General features: G+C 48.2%; 1 protein-coding gene across 1 annotated transcript; it reads left to right on the plus strand.

Moving 5' to 3' along the window:
- The first annotated feature begins 7,399 nt into the window (after window positions 1-7,399).
- On the plus strand, window positions 7,400-11,812 carry NKX3-1 (NK3 homeobox 1). The gene is made up of 2 exons (XM_027077377.2): window positions 7,400-7,733; window positions 8,835-11,812. The coding sequence occupies exons 1-2, from the start codon at window positions 7,457-7,459 to the stop codon at window positions 9,251-9,253; spliced, it is 696 nt and encodes a 231-aa protein (XP_026933178.1). The 5' UTR covers window positions 7,400-7,456; the 3' UTR covers window positions 9,254-11,812.
- Window positions 11,813-16,518: the final 4,706 nt, after the last annotated feature.

Consider the following 16,518-nt stretch of genomic DNA (forward strand, 5'->3'; position numbering starts at 1 on the left):
ACCTGGGGAGGGCCAGCCACTCTCGGGGTTAGCAAATTCCCAGGAGTAGCAAACAACTTGCCTGCCAGCGTGAATTGCAAACCAACCAATCCTGAGCCCATATCCCCAACCCCCTCTGTTCTCCAGCTGTCGCCCACCAAGCCAATATCCTTCCTGCCCCAAATCCCCCCAGGGCCAGGTACCAGACAAGTAGAGACCATCCCTAGAGCCCAGAGCCTGCTGAAATTAGTGAAACCATCCAACCCTAAGCCTTTCCCATTCCATCCCACAAAAACCACAATAAAGGCTTGAGTCCATGCTGTCCCCTTGCCCTTGCTGCCTCCCGACCCCGGTGATTTCCCAGGTGGCCCTACACTGTGTCACGCCTCCTGTTATTAGGGACCTGTGAGTATAAACCCTCCCTTCACGACAGTCATTTATTTATTTATTTATTTTGACTTTTAATGTTTATTTAATTTATTTTGAGAGAAAGGGTGGGAGCAGGGGAGGAGCAGAGATAGGGGGACAGAAAGAATCGCAAGCGAGCTCTGCACTGTCCACTCAGAGCCCGACGTGGGGCTCGAACTCACGAACTATGACATCATGACCTGAGCCAAAATCAAGAGTCAGATGGTTAACCACCCAGGCGCCCCATGACAGGCATTTCTGTGTCTGCACGTGCTACCATACATACTCGCCTAAAACAAATCCCGGGGACATTTTAAAACACATTTTATACAGGACAATTCTTTTTTTCCTTAACTTTATTTATTAACTTGGAGAGAGAGAGAGCACGGAGAAGGGACAGAGAGAGAGGGAGAAAGGGAATCCCAAGCAGAATCCACACTGTCAGCGCAGAGCCCAGTGTGGGGCTCAGACTCACGAACCTTAAGATCATGACCTGAGACAAAGTCAAGAGTCAGCTGCTTAACTAACTGAGCCACCTGGCGCCCCTGTACAGGACAATTCTATAAACTCTGCTCCCACTTTCCATTCTGGAAGGTGGCACTGGAGGCAGGAAGGGGTCTGCAGAGGCGTGGAAGGTGATACAATGGAAATGTTGGTGCCAGGAGTTCATGAGCCTGGACTTCCAGTTATAGTTCCATGGTCTCTGTAAACCTCAGGTTCCTCCCTAGAAAACCAAAAAATTATATTAGATGATTCCAAACTCTCAGCATCTTTGGATCTAGACGGCTTCTGATGTTAAGTTTTGAGACAGAAAGGGAGAGACAGAGACAGAGAGTGGGCGGGGCAGGGGCAGACAGAGAGGGAGACACAGAATCCGAAGCAGGTTCCAGGCTCCGAGCTGTCAGCACAGAGCCTGATGCGGGGCTCGAACTCACAAACTGCCAGATCTTGACCTGAGCCAAAGTCAGAGGCTTAACTGACTGAGCCACCCAGGCCCCCCAAATCTAGATGGCTTCTAAAATCTGTTAAAGGAGCAACATACGAATGCTTATACTATAATATGAAGCTGGGAGGAAAAAACAGGATACAAAATCACGCTTATCCTACAACAGAATATGACTGAAGAAAATATACAAGAAGGACTTTTTTTTTAATGTTTATTTTTGAGAGAGAGAGAGAGAGAGAGTGAGCACAGGCATGCAGGGGAGGGGCAGAGAGTGAGGGAGAGAGAGGATCCCAAGCAGGCTCGTTGTGTCTGCACAGAGCCTAACTCGGGGCTCAAACTCACAAACCATGAGATCAGGACCTCAGCCAAAATCTAGAATCAGATGCTTAACCAACTGAGCCCCACAAAAAGGGCAATTTTAATAAAGGGATGAAATTATGGGTCTAAATGTATATTTCAATTTTTTAAATAAAGGTCTCAAAGTTCATATCAAAACAGATGGTGGGGTGCCTGGGTGGCTAAGTCGGTTGAGCATCCGACTCTTGGTTTCAGCTCAGGTCATGATCTCACAGCTCTTGAATTCGAGCCCCACGTCGGGCTCTGTGCTAACAACTTGGGATTCCCTCTTTCTCCCTCTCTCTCTACCTTTCCCCCGCTTGTGCCCTCTCTCAAAATACATAAAAAACAAAACAAAACAAAACAAAACAAAACAAAACAGAGCTGGGAATCCTCTCTTCATTTCTGCGTCCTTCTGTAAACGCCTCTGCATTCATTTCTAGAAGGCGGAAGTCCAGAATGGGACTAATTGGGCTAAAATCAAGCTGCCGGAAGAGCTGCATTTCTTCTAGAGGCTCCAGAGGAGAATCTGTTTCTTGCCTTTTCCAGCTTCTAGAGGCCTCCTCTATTCAATGGCTCAGGCTCCCCTTCCATCTTCAAAGTCAGCAAAGTGAGTCTTTCTCCCTTCCCGTCACTGTGAGCTTACTTTGGTGTCACATCTCCTTCTCTGGCTCAGACTCTCTTGCCTCCTTTGATTTGTAAGAACTCTGTGACCACATTGGGCCCACCGGGAAGATCCGGAATAACCTTCCCATCTCAAGGTCAGCTGATTAGCAATTTTACGGCTATCTGCAGCCTTAACTCCCTTCTGTTATGTGTATGGCATGTTCACAAGTTCCGGGGGCACCTGGCTGGCTCAGTCGGTTAAGTGGCCAACTCTTGGGTTTGGCTCAGGTCATGATCTTGTAGTTCATGAATGTGAGCCCCGCATCGAGCTCTGCACTGACAGTGCGGAGCCGACTTGGGATTCTCTCTCTCCCTGTCTCTCTGACCTTCCCCCACTTGTTTTCGTGCTCTCTCTCTCTCTGTCTCAAAAATAAATAAACGTTGATGAACATGGATGCAAAAATCCTCAATAAGATATTAGCCAACCGGACCCAACAATACATTAAAAAAATTATTCACCACGACCAAGTGGGATTTATACCTGGGATGCAGGCTGGTTCAATATCTGCAAAACAATTAACATGATTCCTCACATCAATAAAAGAAAGGACAATAAAAGAAAGGACAATAAAAGAAAGGACAATGATCCTCTCAATAGATGCAGAGAAAGCATTTGACAAAATACAGCACCCTTTCTTGATAAAACCCTCAAGAAAGTAAGGATAGAAGGAGCATACCTTGAGATCACAAAAGCCACACATGAGCGACCCAACACTAATATCATCCTCAATGGGGAAAAACTAACAGCTTTCCCCCTATGGTCAGGAACAAGACAGGGATGTCCACTCTCGCCACTGTTATTCAACATAGTATTGAAAGTCTTAGCCTCTGCAGTCAGACAACACAAAGAAATAAATAGCATCCAAATAGGCCAGGAGGAGGTCAAACTGTCACTCTTCGCAGATGACATGATACTCTATATGGAAAACCCAAAAGATTCCACCAAAAATAAATAAACGTTAAAAAAAAAAAAGCTCCAGAGATTTGGAGGGGGACATGTGGAGAGCGGGTATTATTTGTCTCTGAATTCTATTCCATCTAAAGAGTCCTAATGCAACTCTTCTGTGTCTTCCTGATTGCCCTTACTCATTGTCACCTGTGTCACGGCCATGGCAAGGGGAGAAGGGCAGACCTTACACTGATTTGCCTTGGGGCCTTGCCGTCCCTTATGGATAATGCTGCCAGCCTGGGAGATGCCTCCCAGTGCCTAAAGCTGGACATCCAGCCAGCAAACATTTATTGAGCAACTTCTGTGCGTCTGATCTAAGCCAGGTGTTAGGGACAGTACGGATAGGAGGATGATATCATCCCTAGGCAAGGAGCTCATGGTCTAATAAAGGAGAGGACCCCTCCACATAAACATCCCAAGTACAAAGCACGAAAGGAAGGCCCCGTGAAGCGATTTGAGGGCGAGTGCTGTGAGCGGTGTCCCCATTCCAAAGGGACATCTGAGACCTGAGGTGGCAGAGATGGAGGTGGTGAGCTCAGCTTCCATTCTACAGTTTTAATTTCTGAAATTGTACATTAGCAGAAGGAAATGCCCCCTAGTGAGATATTCACATCCTTTTAGGTGCATTCTACATGCAAAAAATGCTCAAATGTAAAATATCATTTAGACAACTTGTAACTAGTCTTTTTTTTTCCTTTACACGATGGTTTATTCTATAACATTATTTTGCAAACTTGAATCAGTCTCTGACAAACTTGAGGAGATTTTCCCAAGTAGTACAATGTACACTTGTATATTTCTAGGGTAAATGCCTAAACATGGAATGGCTGTGTCAAAAGATATGCCCAGTTTTAATTCCGACAGATTTTGACAAGTTGTCGTCCAAATATAACAAGCTGATCCACTTTTCCTCCAACTTGGCATGGAAACAACTTCCTCCACACTCCGCCCCCCCAACAACACTGCACGTTATCCGCCTTCTTAACTTCTACCAATCCAATAGGTGGAAAAAGGGTATATCAATGTGGTTTCAATTTGCATGTTTCCAATGATGAATGTGGGGAAACCTTTTTAGTTTAATATACGCCTGTTTATGTTTTAAATTTTTGAGCCATCTGGGGTTTAGTTTGTTGTAAGAAGAGAATGTTATTTTTTTCCAAATGGCAGGACTAGTTATTCAATAATTCACATTTCCTCCACTGATTTGAAATGCCACCCAGCTCTAGATTTTAACAATTTCACCTCCACCTCCATTTCACACCATAGGCAAAAATAAACTTAGAATGGATTGTGGATCTTAAAATAAAATATAAAACTTAGAGAAGGTAACATAGGAGAGCGTCTTCAGTAGTAGGGGTAAGCAGTAATTCTCAGGTATGACACCAACGGCAAAATATGTAAAATTAATAAATTAGTAAGTTGGACTCTACCAACATAAAAAAACCTCCTGTGCTGTGAAATATTCTGTTTAAGCGATGAAAAGACAAGCCGGAAATGGGGAGAAAATCTTCGCAAACCACAGAGTCAACAAAGGCCCACATAGAGAATATATAAAGAATTATTAAGGGGCGCCTGGGTGGCTCAGTCGTTTAAGCGTCTGACTTCGGCCCAGGTCATGATCTCGCAGTCCGTGGGTTCAGGCCCCATGTCGGGCTCTGTGCTGACAGCTCAGAGCCTGGAGCCTGTTTCAGATTCTGTGTCTCCCTCTCTCTCTGACCCTCCCCCATTCATGCTCTGTCTCTGTCTCAAAAATAAATAAACGTTAAAAAATTAAAAAAAAAAAGAATTATTAAAATCCCAAAGAACTGAACAAATATTTCACCAAGGAGGAGATATGGATGGCAAAGGAGCACGTGAAAAGATGTTCAATATCACTAGCCATTTGGGAAATGCAAGCTAAACATTAAAAACCGTAGTGAGATATCACCTCACACCTCCTCAAATGGCTAAGATAAAGAACAGCGATAATGCCAAATGCTGATGAGGATATGTAGAAGCTCTCATATATTGCTGGTGGAAATCGAAAGTGGTATAACCACTGGGGAAAACAGGTTAGTAGTTTCTTACAAAACTAGACATGCAATTACCACGTGACCCAGCAGTTGCCACCCCGGGTATTTATCACAGAGAAACGAAAACTCATGTTTGACACAAAAAGCTGTGCATGACTGTTCACAGCACTTTCGTTCATACCAGAGAAAAAATGGAAACACATCGACTGTCCCTCAGTGGGTGGATGGTCGAACAAACTCAGGGAGATCCACACAGTGAAATACTATCCAGCAATGAGAAAGTATTAACTATTAACAACAATATATGCGACAAGTGGGCCTCAGAGACATCACTTAATGATAAAAGCCAGTTGCAAAAGGTTACATTGATACGATGTTTGGTTCCACTCGTGTAACATTCTCTGAATGGTTAACCTATAGAGATGAAGAACAGATTAGTGGTTGCTGAGGGTCAGAGATGGACAGAAGGGGCTTGGATACACAAACACGAAGAGATAGCACAGGAAGTTCTTGTGTGGTGATGGAACAATTTTAGATCTTGATGGTAGCATTACAGGAATCTATACATGTGATAAAATTGCATAGAGCTAGACACACACAAAAACGAACGCAGGTTTTAAAATGATGAAAATAAAATAACGTCTGTAGTTAACGGTAATGCACTGATGTCAACTTCCTGGTTTTGATATCATGCTGCAGTTACATAATATGTCATTGGGTGGACCCGGGAGTACTAATTTTGCAAACTCCTGTAAATCTGTAATATTGCAAAAGAAAATGCTTGAACTTTTTTTTTTTTTTTGGAAATGAAAAAAAATGAGAGAAGAAGACCATATTTGCCAAAGACCTTCCCCTTATACAGACAGCGTGGTTCTCTTTGGTGGTTGCTTTATCCACAATGGCCTACTCCCTCTCTTTCCTCCCCAGACACTCCACATGACCCCCTTGTGAAGTTTCCAGTGGAATGCTAGGTGCCTTAGATCAGGAGGTACAGGAAAGTTGCATACATAAAAATAGTTCAAAAGAACACCAGCATACCAGATTCATCAACTGTTAATATTTAACTCATTCACTTTATCAGATGGCATCTATCCATCAACCTATATCATTGTTTCTGAATCCTTTCAGGCTGTTTCTTCCACCGTGGGCCTCCCCCTAAGCACTTTCATGTTTATTTCCCAAGAATATTCTCTTACACAGTCACAGTACTTACTATTCATTTCAGTAATTGTTTTTCTTTTCTTTTTTTTTAATTTAAGTTTTAGCTGGTTAACATACAATGAAATATTGGTTTCAGGAGTAGACTTTTCAGTGACTCATCACTTACATACAACACCCAGTGCTCCTCACAAGTGCCCTCCTTAATACACATCACCCACTCACCTCCCTCCAGCAACCCTGCTAGTCCTGTCTTTAAGAGTCTCCCATGGTTTATTTCCCTCTTTTTTTCACCTCCCATATGTTCACCTGTTTTGTTTCTGAAATTCCACATGTGAGAATCTCAGTAAATTTAACACTGATTCAATACTTTAATCCATCGTCCTTATTCCACTTTCATCAACGGCCCCAATAACGTCCAGTACAGAATCCAGCCTGGGGTCGGGTGCAGCACTGAGTTGTCCTGTCTCTTTGAAAGCCTTAGGAGATCCGGTTTTGCTACCGATCTCTCCTTGTCACGGGCCCCCAGAAGTTGCGTCTGTAAACTGGCTCGTAGTAATTTCACCACCCTTCGTGAGCAAAGGCGCTTTAACAATCTATGAGAGCTAAATCGGGTCTGTCTCTTCTGCATCATCCTTCCCCAGAAGGTCTAAACTTCCGATGTGGGTCGGAGCAGAGCAGACCCTCTTTGGTGCTCAGTCGGAACCAGCGGAAAGATCGCAGGGCAGAGGGATGCAGGCCAGGGGCGAGGAGAAGGAACTGGGGGAGGAATCCTCCAGAGCAGCGGTGACCGAGACCCCGCGAGGGACTCCCCTCTCCACCCCCCCTCACCTGGAGCGCCGGCGGCCAATCCGCGGCTGGGCCCGGCTGGCCGCGGCCAATGGGAAGGCGGCGCGGCGCGCTCCCCCGGGGCTATAAGTGCGCCGGGGCGGCGGAAAGTGAAAGTGGTGCGAACGCCGTGGACGCAGCTGACGCCGCCGGGGCTGCAGCCGAGCCGCCGGGATGCTCAGGGTTCCGGAGCCGCGGCCCAGGGCGGCGGGGGCGGCTGGCCAGTCCAAGCCGCTCACCTCCTTCTTCATCCAGGACATCCTGCGGGACGGCGCGGAGCGGCGCGGCGGCCACACGGGCAGCCCGCAGCCCCCGTGCCAGCCGGACGCGCGGCGAGAGCTGGAGCCGGAGCCCGAGGGAGGAAGAGGCGGCGCTGGGGCGCCGGAGGACGAGTGGGGCGCCCGGCCGCGCGCTGCGCAGGAGGCCGACAAGCCGGCGGCGAGCGAGCCAGGTGAGGCGGCCGGGCTGGGCCAGGCTGCGGTCCCGCAGGAGGGGCGGGCCGGCCTGGGGGCCGCGAGGGCGCGAGGGCGGGTCCGAGGCGGGACGGGCGCAGCCCGGGCTGCAGGGATGCGGGGCCCCGCGGCGACAGGCCAGACAGGCCAAGGGACCCCACCGCCTCCCGCCGCGGGCGCGCCTCGGAAATTAACCCGGAGCCCGGCCGTCCGAGCGGCGCAGGGTTTTTGCATGGGCTGGACTCGCCGGGCAAGGCGCCCTCAGACCCGCGGGCTCTGGCGCCCCGGGCTCCCCTGCGAGCGCGCGCACCGCGTCCCCAGCCCCAGAGTCCCCGGTGAAAACCCAGCCACCCGCTCCCAGCCACCGCGCGACCCTCGATCGGCGCCCGCCCCGCACTGCCTCTTGGCAGTTACCATTACTACCATATAACAAATAACTGATCGCAACTTATTAATATCAATAAACTAGGGTTTGGCCAGGGAAGACCCCCTCTGCTTCCCAATTCCATGGGCAATAAAACTGAGTTTGGAAGGCCCCTCGGGCCTTCAGGAAGTATAACACCGTTGGACACCTCTAAACGACTCTTATTTCCTTTCCTGTCACTTCGGATGAGGCATCCTACAGGCTTGTTTAGAAAAAAGGGGACTCAAGTCAGAGAATGAACTTGTCCTTAGCCCCTGCCACCTCTCCTATAGCGCAGACCCTCTCCTGCCACCTGGAAGTTAACACTGATGTCTTTGGGTCCTGCTTTACCAGGTGTTTTATTTCTGTGTCTTGCCTGGGTCCCTTCTCCCACCTCAATACGCTGATCCGGGACCCTGTTTAATTCTGCTGGAGGATATGGCAGGAAGTTCCACCACTAACCTCTCCTAACTTTGGGTTCTTGATGACTATTAGAAAACGAATACATAATATACGGATTCAGTCACTCCCTACTAGGGAGAGTTCCTTAGTCATGTGAAGAAAGCGAAATGTATCCAAGATGACACTGGGCCGTTTGTTCACTACCATGGAGATAAGGGTGTATTGAATTCCGTTCTCTACCCTCTAACATGTAACCTTTTCCTTCCCATCCCTCTTTCTCCCTTCTCCTCTCCAGATGGACACTTTGAGGCTTATCTATTGGACTATGAAAACAGTGCAGGCGCCTTGCCAAGCCTTCCCCAAACCCCGAAGCAGCCACCGAAGCGCTCTCGAGCCGCCTTCTCCCACACTCAGGTCATTGAGTTAGAGAGGAAGTTCAGCCACCAGAAGTATCTGTCAGCTCCTGAAAGGGCTCACCTGGCCAAGAACCTCAAGCTCACTGAGACCCAAGTGAAAATATGGTTCCAGAACAGACGCTATAAGACCAAGCGAAAGCAGCTCACTTCGGACCTGGGAGGCCTGGAGAAGCACTCCTCCCTGCCAGCTCTCAAAGAGGAGGGTTTATCTCAAGCCTCCCTCATCTCCATGTGTAACAGCTACCCTTACTACCCCTACCTGTACTGCTTGGGAGGCTGGAACCCAGCTTTCTGGTAATGCCAGCTCAGATGACAATCACAAATGATCAAAAAACACTGCCTTCCCCAGCGTGTCTCTCTGGATGGCAAAAGGGACCAGGCTCAGGGAGGACAGAGGAGCAAGAGGTATGCAGGCCGAAATTGTTGGAGGTTTGCATGGACATCCTAGGTTCTTCACTGGGGGGCTAGTGAAAGATCTGGGACAGTGACTAATATCCAGATGGCTCCCTAACACATAAAATGGGCCATTTTTGCTCTTAAAGACCTGCGTGAAGTGGGGAGGGACAAAGTCTAGTGCTGTCTCTAGCACTTTCTATTTCCGTATGAGCAGTCCCCATCACTTCCGAGGATGTTGTTTCAACTCCATCCTCTTGTGTAACTGAGCATCAGCCTGGAGGGATGCAAACCTGAAGGGAAACAGGATGGCCAGGATGAAGGTGTCACCTCCTGAATCCTGAATCACACCTAAGTTCAAAAACCTCTCGTTGGCCTTGGTTTACAACGAAGGTTTCTCCCTGTCCCTGTGGGAGAATGGAAGCCAGAGGCTCTTACAGAGAAACCGGTCCTGTTCAGCACAGATCGGCATGGGATATGGAGATGGGTAGGAGGAGGTGAAAATATAAGCTTCTTATTATTCCTTTTTAAGTAACACGCCAACCTTAAGTATTCACAGGGTGGCCCAAGTAGAACAGGAAGCACTCACCGTGGTTTTAGGACAAGCTGTATAAACAGAACTCTGCTGCAAGGGGTGGGCCCGGGCCAGAAGAGTCTCCACATGTCTGAGACAGCAGCCTGAGGAGGGCCCTCGGCACTGCTGCTGGGCGGCATTACATTTTTATTAATAAAGGTTCAATAAAAGCCTCCCCTGGACCTTTTTTGCCCCGGACCTGAGAATTCGAACGAGAAATTTCCTGGAGTTTTCGGGCTGTAATTCAGACTACATCATGGCAGATCACATAATCCTTTTCCTGTAAACTCCTGTCCTCCCTCCCTTCTTTTATTTTTTGCTCCTTCTCCACAACAATCACCCGCTGAAGGGCTTCTTTTCAGTCCAGACTTTTAGTCTGGCTGCACCTAACATATACACCTTCCTTATTTAGCCTGAGATCTGGTCTTTATCCCCCCCTGCCCTCCCCCCGACAAGGCTTTATCTCTCCTGGGGTTAAAAAAAAAAAAATAGTGGAGGGGGCTGGAGATTCTGATTTGGCTAAAAGACATGCATTTTTTTTTTAACTAGCAATTATTTAAAAAAAAAATACAACATTAAATCCCAAATCCTATTTAAAGACTTGACAGCTCTAAAAGTTCACTGCTACCTCTATAAACTTTCTGGTGGCTCTGTTGTTACACTTCAAAGTCTGACAGCCCTCTGGGATCCCCAGAGGAGAAGGCAGAGAAGGTAAGAGGTGTTGGGCTTTCAGACACAAAGAGAACAAAATGAAGAACCGGGCATCGTTGAGCCGTCCGGTGGAAATACAGGGTTCATGGGCAGTGTGCAGAGAAAAGGCAGCTGGCACCTTAGGGAGCTGGGTCCCCAGCCACAAGCTGAGGGGGCACTTTGCCAGAAGGGGCTAAGAGAAAGGAAACAGTTTTCAAAACATTATAGTGGCGTCCATCACCAGACAATGAAACTGTCCAAATACTTCGGGAACTGCGTTTAATGCCTATAAAGAACGGGTCCCCCGAAAGAGACAACTAGTGACTTCAGCAAGAATGAGAAGAAGGCAAAGCAGAAATTGGGCCACCCTTCTGTTCCCACCCGATTGTTTAAGGTGACCTGGCAGAGGGGAGACATCAGAGTAAAAGAAGCCAGTTACTAATGAGGTACCCTGAGGCCTGGAAATCTCTTGATCCCACTACTTAATTCTGTTTAGCGAGAAACCATTCAATTTCCTCCTATTAAAAGGGCCGATTTACTGTTGGTGGCAAAACTGCCAGAGTTGATAGAAAGTTGGCCCGTTTCACCCCATTTTCTACCGTTTGGGCTCCACGTTGAAATACTGTTAAATGCTCGGCTGCTGACAAGTACTCGGGGCACAGCCAGCGGACTGGCCTACATTGCTTGCTCCATTCACATGTCTTTTAAGAGAAGCATTTAGTGCTCACTCCCTGCTCAGTACCCATTCTCGCCCACCCTCTCCATTTACTTCTTTTAACCTGCTGTTCTACAAATATTGAACATTGTACCATGATGGCGTGCTGTGTTGCAAAAAAAAAAAAAAAAAAAAAGTCTTTGTTTAAGGTCATTTGGTCTGTGAATCCGTCTTGCTTTTCCTCCACTGGAGCGAGGCACTCACCCACATCTGAACTGGCGGAACAAGCACTTGAAGAACTCCCGCTGGGTACCTGGTGGGTGAACTCGAGGGCGCCCCGACCACTTCACCCAGACAGCCTGTTTTCCGCTTCATACGTTAGTTTGGATTCTCCACATGCGTATCAAACCCTGCTGCAGTCTGTGATGGGAAAGCCTGTGACTTGACATTTAGTAAAGGACCCCAGCCAAACTTTATTTTTCTATGTATTTTTTTTTCCAACAGGAGTGTTTTTAAAATAAAGTACTGTGACTTTATTAGACCTATTTGCGTGTGGTTTGAGCTTGACCTATTTGAGGTCAATAGGTTTGACCAATTTGAGCTTGCACACTTGGGGTTACCGTGTTCTCCCTCCCTCAGCCCGCCTGACAAATCTAAGGAGACCAAATAATCAAAGACAGTAGCTTAGCCAATGGCAGATGACGGGCGTTTTTTGTAAACGCACTGCCCATCCACACGCACACACATACATAAGCGCACACACGCGCGCGCGTGCGCACACGCACCCTGGTAAATCCTGTGGAAAGGGAAGAAATCGATGCCTTCGGTTTAAAAATCACCTGCTCCAGCCCCCGCCCTTTCGTTTAAATAGAGAGCCTCAGGTACTTATACGCATTTCTGGAAGACCCTGAAGGGAATATGAAGAGCACAGTGAAACTTCTTTTAAAATTACCCTTTCATCTGCCACCAGCCCCTCCCCACTGCAAGGGGGCTCCCGGGGCTCTCTGGCACATTCCTCTCCCTGGAAATGTCACCTCCATTCAGGGCAGGTAGACCCCTTGGAAGCAACACCTTTGAACTGCAGTCACCAAGTATTGAAAATAGGTTTAAAATAAAATATATACATAACACATCCTTCATCTGCCTGCACTTAAGCCTTCATCAAATCCCACAAGCAGAGTGTCCCATGCACCTGATTACCAGAGAAAAGTGATGGTTTTCCCCCCCTCCCTCCTTCAAGGAAATAGAAGCTTAAAGAGTAAGGTGCTTACTCCAGGTAAAACCTATCATAATTTCAAAGTTTGCTCTAATCCCTTAAGTACATTGTACACACAGGTGGGGCCTCCCGTAGCTTGTTCGCATCATGAGACTTAACTCTTTGCACAAATCCGTAGCCATCCTCCCCTCCCCGAGAAGGCCATCAGCTCTCAAATTACAAAGGCTCTCACAGTAAATTAACAGATGTGGATTTTTTTTTTAACCATTAAAAGTAATCCAGGAAATTAAAAATCTCTCCTCTCTAGAGAAGGTTCTCTGCCTTCTCTTCTTCGTTGCTTTTCCAACTTTCCCTCAATATCTCTGCTAATCTCACACCCATCCACTTCCAGCAGCTCTCCTGAGCATACCACATGCTTCTGGTATCTGGAATTCCTTTGCAATCTATCTCTCAAGTTACTTCAGGTGCAAATTGCTAGCGTCACCAGCTTTGTCACCGGTGGCCCCGTTTGTCCTCCCCAGGCCTCGTTAGGAAGGCCGGAGCCGCCAGAAGAGGAAATGAACGGCCCAGAGCTACACCTGACAAAACGCGTTCCTAACAAAGCGTCTTTCCAGGGTGCTGTTCATGCCACACATCTTCAAGCTGACCTCGGAGGGACCGGGGGCCACAAAGGGAAAGTCACTTAGCTCAGGTGCCCTGGGATAGAGAGCTGCGTGCAGGTTTACCGAGAGTGCACTCCGAAAATCCACCCAAGAGGAAGTGAGGACGGCACATTGAGGAAGCTGACCCATAATGCAGGTACAACTGAGGCCCCACGCGACACTGTAAGAGGCTCTAAAGCTGATGTGTCCCGGGTTGAGGAAAGGGGATGGGCACTTGTATCGCAGCATCAGCGACTTCCTGAAAGTGGAGTAACCTTGGGCAATGCGGTTCCTTTCTGGGTAAGGTGGTGGCCCCTGAGAGACACAGTGTGGGTCGTCAGCGTCAATATCCCCAGCAGCTGGGAGGGTGCGTTTTCCTGGTATTGGAGGCTTGATGGAGCACTACAGAACTCACCGTGAGACATGGGGCCCTTTCCTTGCTGGCTCTCAGGGCCGTACTCACTGCCATTTTTTGCAATGAGGAAAGCAAAGTCAAAAGGGTCAGACAAGGTTTAGAAGCGCTGAGTTCTGCGCCGAGACATGCAGACTCTGCTTCTCCCACAGCCATCACGAATGTGTCACCAGGGCTTGTTTTTCAAGGTCAAGAGTTATTTACTGCCCAAGAAAAGGGGCAGGGCTGATAGTCCCGGGATATGAAGAGCTCCTAGTTTAGTCATAGACTTGGCCTTCATGCAAACTTTCCCAGACAGACTACCCCGTCAAAAGTCTGCGAGGGAATCTCTCAGCCTCCATACCGTGCCCTCCTCTCACCTCTGCAAAGGCCACCTTCGCTTATTCCCTGAGCTTGCTTTGGGCCTGACATGGGGTTTAGGAGAGGTCTAACATAGGTCCCCGTGTGGCCTTTTCTACCTGGGTCGTCACCACCTGGTCCCGGCCAATCCAGGGGCAGGCATAACCCTTACTGGGGAGATAACGGGGTACAGAGGAGGGGTGACACAGAGGAGAGTCCCATATTCTCCCTGGAGTGACTGTAGGACACTTGTAGAAGTTTTTTAAAGGCCTGGAAATCCCTGGTGGTGTGTGGGGAGTAAGCGCTGATTTTGCTGTCGTGAAGGTAGGACTCCGGCGGCACTGAGTCTCAAGAACAGGCGTCCTTGTGGTCTCGGTTGTATTTGCTCCTTGGGCCCGTGGTCGCCAGCATTGGCTGCATGTTGGAACACCCCGGGAATCTTCACAAAAACGTCAACGGCCCAGCCCGACGCCAGCTGCCCTATAATCTCTGGAAGTAGGGCTTGGCCATCAATATTTTGGAACCCCGATGCCCAAGGTTATAAACCCCTTGCTCAACTCCTTTCCAGCTGGGTTTGCCTCCTCAGCCTCATAGGTGCCGGGAAGGGAAGAGTGGCTTGGGGTTTTTGTTTTGTTTTGTTTTCTTGATCTCTCTCTTTACAGGGAACAGATGTTTAGCTTTTTTTCTTACTTTCTTCTGAAACCTCCTCCTCTTGGAATGTCTGACATCATCAAAAGGCCCTCCACAATCCGGGAGAGCCCAGCTCATTCCGGTTAATCCCTCACTCACAGCTGCAGGGACCCAAAAGGCCGGGGGTTTGGCTAACCTGGTAATCCAGAAACACTTATTACCCGGCTCCAACCCAGGTCCACCCAGACTGACAACATACTCCAGCTGCCCACAGAAGACAGGAAAGAAAATTCCATCCTCGCCTCTTGCCAAGGAGATCTCACCTGTCCTGGAAAGACAGAGCCTTATTTGTGCACCGCCGGGGACAGGGGTGTCTTTTATTTATTTTTTTAGGGGCGTCCTTTAAATCTGTCAATGAGCGTCACGCTTCCCTGACAACGCATCTATCAGGATTAAGTCATGTCTTAACACTGACATAACATTTACAGCTCCTTCTGCCAAATTGGTAATATAAAGATTTTTTTTTTTTTAAGTGTGTGTGCAAAGTGCATAAGGCAAGAGGATGGTTCAAGGGTGAGGGAGGGAACATGCCTGGTGGCAACGCAGTTTCTGACTAAAATTTGCATACAGTAAACACAGAGCTGGCGTCAGAACTCGTGCTCAAAGCCAGGACGGCTTAAACTGGCCCTAAACAACATCTGAAAATGGGAGTTTGGACGCGAGGTCGCTCTGTAGAGCTCTTTTATGGAGAAGAATGCAGGGAATATTCATAACATGAACTTGGGAGATGGGGAGGAGAAGTCATTCTCTCATGGAAAAGTTTGGAATCTCTCCTTCACTCCATGCCGAGAGTTTGTTTATACTTAGATCCTTGATGATTTTTTTTTTCCCCTTCAAGGAAGATCTGACTCATCAAAGGCTCATACGCGCAGGTCCTGCGCCCTGCAAAGTGAGGTGTGGAGTGGGTCCTGGGGACGGCCATGGGCAAAGGGGAGGTGCTTATTTGCCGGTAGCAGAGCTCTGGTTGGAAGGACCACATCTTCCTGCCACAAAGCCCAGCATAAAGGACATGGCAGCAGGAGAGACGTCTGAATGAAATTAAAGAAGCAAGACACTCACAGAGGCTGCAGACTTTTCCTTTGGTGTTCCCTTTGTGAAATGTACAAATTGACGGGGTTAAATTGATGATGGAGGCTTAGGACGGAGGTCCCCCTCAGGGTGACTCACACAAGTGATGTCCCTGGGTTTAAATTTTCCTTACCTTATTAATAGGTAGTTGAGACCTATTGTCAATGTTTAAATCGCATCAAGAAATTCCCCTGGAAGGAACTCTTCGGGTCGAGAAAGGAATAGGAAGGGGTGAGGCGGGATGGTGTGGGTGCGGAAAGAGACCTGAGAGACGCCAGTGGTATAGATGTCAAAGTGCTGCAGCCCCTCATTTCCAGAATCCCGACTCCAGATAAATGCCTCTGAGACCTTGACTTCAATTGTGTGCCCCGTTACGGAGCTGTTGCCTTTTTTCCCTTCTGAGTCAGCTCAACTGCACGGAGGAAGCGGTGGGGAGGCACCGGATGGGTAGTTTTCCATGACCCATGGAAGCATCTTCCTGCACATGTGAGCTCACCACCCCTCTCGGTGGCTCCTGATTGACCCCAGAGCAGGGAGATGGCTCTGTGTCCTACTGATGAGGTTTTATTGCAGAGACAGACTGGGAGCATGTCAACTTTGGCATCAGGAAAGAACATACCTGGACCTAGATCTAAGGAAAGGTTCTCATTACAACCCAAGTACGTTTTATAAAAGCTTGTGTAGGCACACACCCCAGAGGAACGGGATGGGCTTCCCACACAGAGAAGTAGGTTGGTAGAGAATGAGGTACGTGCTACAACAGGAGGCCATGGGAAAGGACTTAAGGAGATAGCTGACCGTAAGCCCCTAAAAATCAGAACTAATTTGATTTGGGGCAGCAACCAAAAATACATTGTGTCCCAGGCAATGGAGCTAAGCATCCCT

This window comes from Acinonyx jubatus, chromosome B1 (genome assembly GCF_027475565.1).
Source record: "Acinonyx jubatus isolate Ajub_Pintada_27869175 chromosome B1, VMU_Ajub_asm_v1.0, whole genome shotgun sequence".
In the NCBI taxonomy this organism is placed as follows: domain Eukaryota; kingdom Metazoa; phylum Chordata; class Mammalia; order Carnivora; family Felidae; genus Acinonyx; species Acinonyx jubatus.

Excerpts from the sequence above, each read along its gene's own strand:
- NKX3-1 (XM_027077377.2), top strand. The coding sequence starts at position 7,457 with ATGCTCAGGGTTCCGGAGCCGCGGCCCAGGGCGGCGGGGGCGGCTGGC. Across the intron at positions 7,734-8,834 it reads GCCGGCGGCGAGCGAGCCAG|ATGGACACTTTGAGGCTTAT; the intron begins GTGAGGCGGCCG and ends TCTCCTCTCCAG.